Source organism: Pelecanus crispus, chromosome 10, assembly GCF_030463565.1.
Source record: "Pelecanus crispus isolate bPelCri1 chromosome 10, bPelCri1.pri, whole genome shotgun sequence".
In the NCBI taxonomy this organism is placed as follows: domain Eukaryota; kingdom Metazoa; phylum Chordata; class Aves; order Pelecaniformes; family Pelecanidae; genus Pelecanus; species Pelecanus crispus.
In genome coordinates this window covers 14,542,527-14,548,526 of record NC_134652.1, presented here as the reverse complement: position 1 = coordinate 14,548,526, position 6,000 = coordinate 14,542,527, and the positions used below count along the sequence as shown (strand labels likewise).

Here is a 6,000-nt window from a genome sequence, read left to right as displayed (position 1 = left end):
TATGGGAGAGTGACTAAAAATTTCTTATAAAGCCTGCAGGACTGAGGAAAGTTAGTGAAGCTATGGTGGTACAAGGCAAAGTATCACAACTTAATTCCATAAAATCCCAAACTCCAAGGAAAAAGGAGTCAGATTCAGAGGAAAGCAAGGTAGCTTTTGCAAATAACTTCAAGATACACAGGCTGGACACATGAGGTCTTGGCAAAAACCAAGAATGCAAAAAGGAGGAGGTTAAAAAGGCAGGTAGTGGGTTAAACAAGGATCTAGAAGTTACAGTGGCACTTAGAACTGAAATGAGTCCAATAGAGCAGAAAACATTAACTTTGGGAACAGAACAGAGTAGAAATGATAGAATCTATGGAAAAACACCACCATATAATTGGAAAATATCAATGAAAACACCATATACATCAAGTAAATAAAACAGAAGGGACAATGTTGAGTGGCAAAGGTAACAGACAGATTAAGACGGATGAAACAAGAATTATGCCTCAGATCTAACCACAAACAACCCACCTGTGACCTTACAGCAGTTCAATGAACTCAAACATCAGAAAGAAGATTGGAGGAGATCAGTGAAAGCGTGGGTGGACAGAAAGTCAAGACAATATAAAAATATACCATTAAATATTTTGAAAGAACTGAAGACAGGATGTAGGACTGCAGCGAAAGGGCAATATATGCTGTGAAGAACACATTTAAAATTAAATTTCTGAAGCAAGTGATTTATTTTTCAATGAAGAGAAACTGAAGCAGAGCAGTTTAAATGAAACAGAAGTAGAACTTAAAGAGGGAGTCAGGAACAGTAGCAAGTGTAAGCAATTAAGCAGCAGAAAGTATAAAGGAGACTTCTAAATCTCAGAGAGATGAAAAAGATTGCAGTAAAGAGTTACAGCTATTTTTAACCAGTACATTTGATGCACAACCACGATACTTCTTTAACATCTTTACTCTGACATTTTAAGGAAGCATTGAATTTTCAAAATGCACTGCATTAAATTCCTGAAGGAGAAATTTTAATATAAGCCACTTTTACCTTTTTATCCTTATCATCTGGAAACATTTATACTTGCTAAAAAACTCCTGCTATGGGGGGGGGGGGGGCGGGGATAACGACGACCAAAAAAAACAAACCACACAAAAAACCAGGCTTCATACAGCCTCTTCCATACCAGGAAGTCAATGCAAATTGGGAAGGATTTGGTACTAGCACTTAACCTTCACCTTACAGAGTTTATTTTTAAGATTAAGTAGCAAGCTGTAACTCTAGAGTGAAAGAATAAGGGAAAAACTGAGAATGAGCCACAGTTTTCCTTTTCAAATATAATGTCTTTTATCTTGAATTACTTGTTAAAGAGTAAGCAAAAGAAGCTGAAATTAAGAGCGAAACTTTATCACTAGATTAATTGCTCCTTTCTTGTGCCAGCCTTTTGTCTTACATTTTCAACATTATATGAATTAAAAGCTCTCTGGAACAGGAAGGATATCTTTATAAAAGTCTAAAGCAACACATCTGTAGTACCTACTAACATTTAGTCATTGGCAGGATGACACTACTGTCCCTGTTCTGCTCTGAGTGAACCTGTTTCATCACACACACGTTCAAAGCAAACTGATACATTATATAGATGCTGTATGTGAACTACTTGCAGTCAAAAGTTCATTTACTGATAGAGCTGAGAAAGAACCAGGCCCTGGTATCCCAGTCCCGTAACTGCCAGCTTTATTAAGGCAGCAAGCTCTACTACATTTGTTCATATATAGCTCAAGAAATTTTCTTTTAGTTTTGCATTTATTTCCAGTTACTATTACAAACTCTGACATACACACATACACTCCCCACCCCCACTGCCCTATGACATTAACCATGAGGCTAAAGAAAAGCTAATCCTGCCTAGATACAAGGATTTCATGCTATGGCTTTGGATTCCTCCCCTCCACCATCCTCTATCAATTAGTCAGTTCAAATAAACAGATGGAAATTAGTTACAAAGCACTTTTTATGCAAGAGAAAACAAGTTAAAATCAAAATATTCACTTTAAAAAATAAACGAAAAATATTATTAAAACCATCACTGTATTTTAACATCCAAATCAAAGCTATCCCACCTGAAGGGGCAAAAGAATAGAGGTATTATAGAGAGGAGAAAGAAATTAAATTTTAAAAATTAAGATTCCAGAAGCTAAATTGCTGCTGGTAACACTGGAGAAACCTTATCAATCACTTACTTTGTTATTGTATTTAATCCAAACTGTCTGCATGAAACTTGCAAATTAATAGGTGCAGCCAGCCAGATCATAGAGGAGAAAGGAAAACAGCTGACATGGATTGCAGTTGTTTCTTGGTATTACCCTCACACACACAAACAGTCTTGGCTTTAACACCCTCCTCAACAGTTTTACATTTTGTGTCCAAGCTATCAGTACAAAGGAATGACAAAGCCGAAGATCATTTTTGAATAACAAATGCTGATTATTACAACAAATCAGGACTGCTATCAGCTTAGCAAGAGTACTTGAAAGGCTCTCTATTCATAGAGTAGTACTACCCTTGAAACTGATCTTATACAGATTAAAGAAATTAATTCATGACACAACATTGTTGTTTGATTCATAAACTCTTTGTGGCAGGAGCCGTCTCCTTGTTCTGTGGCAGGACAGCGCCTAGCACAGCGTGTTCCTGCGCGTTATAAATACTATTAGCACCACTAATTACTCAACATAAAATGCTAACGTATTCTTAAAAGGCTTCTACCCCAGCACACTTCAGCTAAAAAAGCATCGTTAACACACAATGCAAAGTTCAGTTCCAGGCTACTTCTATGCCCTTACTTCCTTCTGAACCACCTTTCTAATCTTCATTACTACAAACACCTGTACTGTTAGACAGCTCCTTTGCTGAAATCCCTTTCTTGACTCAGCCAGCACTTTCTATTCCTTAAAGTCATGCTTCTTTCAAGGAGACTATTGAGGTTGCCCTGTGATCCCCATAAGCGGTGCATCTCAATGCCTTATTGTTATTACTGAGTTTACACATGGACTACGCTCCTTAGATAGCAAACTACTGTCGTGGTAATAAAATGGTCTGAGGAACGATACACACCAGAGGCTTGATCTTTAGAAGGTTACAATGCAGCTTCAATTAATGGTAACTGCAGGCACACAGGTTCACATGAGGATAAGGCGTTACATGATTTTCACTGGGTGTTTGTCTCATTGTCAGATCTCTCGTCGGTCTCACATCATTGCCTTAACTGCAAGATCGACTTCCTGCCTCCTGTCACAGCCTAAACTTTGTCTCCAAGATGTCTGCTAATTGCCCCTTAATGGGAACACCTCTTGCTTTCCTGTGAAGAAATACCACACATTTGGTGGCATACGAACAACACAACTATTAAAATACAATCACGCTTCAGGCTGATGAAGGAATCACTTGTGGGATAAGAAGGCTGTGAGACAAGGAAATTCAAGCCTGTCCCACTGATTAAATCTCACGATACCAAACATGCGCAGCTCACTAACATCACACCCTGCCATGACCGAGTGCTGTGACAAACCAGTAGCAGGTCTAGGAACAGCACTGTCCCACAAACAAAAGAAACTCTTCCGACATTGCCTTTTTCTACCAGCACCTTCCTCACAGAACCACTCCCAAGCTCAAACCCTCGAGGAGGCACCGCCTGCCATCACGACGCTCCTGGGAGGCAAAGAGGGCCTCGTACCCCCTTCCGCTGCCACAGTCAGACCTGGGAGCAACGCGGGGGGAGGAGGGAGCCTACATGCGCCGAAAAGAGGAACTGAAGGTACCCAGCCAGCCCTGAAAGGAAGCTGGCCCCCTACTTAGGAAACATCACCCTCTACCACAGGACTGGGGAGGCCTTCCCTACACGGGGCAGTGGAGAAGAATTAAGAAAGGAGCAGGGAGTCCCGCCAGGATCAGCAGCTCAGCAGAGGGCAAAGGATCCCTTTTCCACACAGCCCCTCCCACAACAGCTACCAGAGGACGAAAGGGAAAAAAAATCACTTCCCTCTCCCCCCCCCCGCAACTGCGAACAGGCAGCCTACCCCCAAGGAAAAACAGGAGGAAAAGACGAGGGCTCGCGCACCCCAAACGCTGCCTCCCAGGCCCTGCGGAAGGGAAGGGCGGGGGGGAGGGGGTGCCCCCCTCCATCTTGGGGCCAGGCACCAACTTACCCGCCAGGGGCCTCGCCGCGCTCCTATTGGCTCTCGCCGCCGCGTCACGTGGGAAGGGGAAGCCCCGCCTCTTCCCCGCCTCTGCCAGCGACGGAGCCTGGGGGGGAGGGGCTGGCGGTATGGCGCGCGCGCATGCGCCGAAGGAGGGGGGTGGCGCGCGTGCGCTGGCGGCGGCGGCCGCAGCGCGAGGCGGTTCCGGGAGCGCGGGAAGAGGGCGGGGTCACGGGGCGCGCGCGGGGGCCGGCGGCGGGAGGGGGAGGAGCAGCAGCAGGGGCAGGAGGAGGAGTTGGTGCCGCTGCCGCCGCCCGGGCCCCGCTCTGCGAGAGGGCGGGGGAGCGAGCGGGAGAGAGACCGGCAGGGAAGCGTCGTCTTCCTCCGCTCTGCCGCCCCGGGACGCCGCGGGGCCCCGCTCCGTGAGGGCAGCGGCCGGGAGTCGGGAGCGGGGCAGCCCCCTCCCCTCCCCTCCCTACATCCGCCCCAGCCTCCGAGGCGGGAGCGCCCTCGGCGGGCGGCGGGGCGACCGCTCCCCCCCGCCCGGCGCGCAGCCGCTGCCCGCTTCCAGGGGGAGCGGCGATCCCTTCGCCGCCCCTCTTCTCCTCCGCCCCGCCCGCCGCCGCCGAGCCGCCCGTCCCGCCGAGGGAGCCCGGCACTTGTTGCTGACGCGATGGTCGCCGGCCCGGCCGAGTAGGCGGGGACCGCCGAGCCCGTCGCCGGAGAGGACCGCTGCGGCTGGCGTCGAGGGCCCGGCCCCTGCCGGGGGCTCCGGGGGGATCCGGTTTCCTCTGGGCGCCCGGCGGTGACGGCTTCGCAGGCGGCGTCCGGACTCTCCTCCGCCCTCGTGGGGATCGCGCCCCGCCGGACCGCCCGCCCCGGCCGGTCGCGGCGGGCTGAGGGGGCACCGCCGGCCGCCGCCCGCCCCCTCCCTCCGCCTGCTCGCCCGCGGGCTGGCCTCCCTCGGCAGGAGGAAAGATGTCCTTCTTCAACTTTCGTAAGATCTTCAAGCTGGGTGGGGAGAAGAAGAAGAAGCAGTACGAGCACGTCAAGAGGGATCTGAACCCTGAGGAGTTCTGGGAAATCATCGGAGAGCTGGGAGATGGTGCTTTCGGTAAAGTGTTCAAGGTAAGGGCGAGCGGGCAGCTCGAGTGTTGCTGCTGGCTAAAACATGACTTGTAGCTTTGCGTCCGAGTTCCGCGCTGCCTGACGCTTGCCTGCCTGTCAGCCCGGTCCCCCCGGGATACCTGTTGGCAGCGCGGAGCCCCCGGAGAGCTTGCCGGGGCGGGGGAGCGCGGCGGGGCCGCCCCCGCCTTCCCGCGCTTGCCGGCCGGCGAGCGGAGCGGCGCGGAGCGGGCCCGCGGAGGCTGGTGAGGCTAAAGATAGGCGAGGGCTCTTGGGTCATCGTCCCGCCTGCCGCTCCACCCTGCCCGCTGCCGAATCGCTCGCTTCTCCTGGGTTTTGGGTTTTCTTGTACTCGGGTACGCGATGGCTTCTGATCTTACACAGGCTGTTGTCTCAGGTGCGACGTTCATACTTTCGTTTTTTAAAGTTTCTGTACGGAAGGAGGCCCATGAACAGTAAAATTGGCTCGGGTGGAGTTTATAATAGGGCCAAGCTCACATCCCTTTTAATGGGATTTCTCCTATCGTGTTCCGCCTGCAACTGAATTAAATACTTGTGTTATCTTGGCTTCCTTACTATGCAGAATTCCTGTGTTGGATCTCCTAACTTTTCTCAGTTGTTTGATCTTTAAATCTTTAAGTGTACCGGTACAAGTAGTGCTTTTAAGGATGCTTATCTACGGTTTATCAA

At 49.6% G+C, this 6,000-nt stretch overlaps 1 protein-coding gene across 2 annotated transcripts in view; it reads left to right on the top strand.

Annotated features, from left to right (window-relative positions):
• The first annotated feature begins 5,138 nt into the window (after nucleotides 1-5,138).
• SLK (STE20 like kinase) overlaps nucleotides 5,139-6,000 on the top strand; it is a 49,000-nt gene continuing 48,138 nt past the window's right edge. For both annotated transcript variants that reach the window (XM_075717518.1, XM_075717517.1), the window contains exon 1: nucleotides 5,139-5,313. In XM_075717518.1, the coding sequence (XP_075573633.1) occupies nucleotides 5,164-5,313 (150 nt within the window). In that variant the 5' untranslated portion in view covers nucleotides 5,139-5,163. The remainder of the gene's footprint in view (nucleotides 5,314-6,000) is intronic.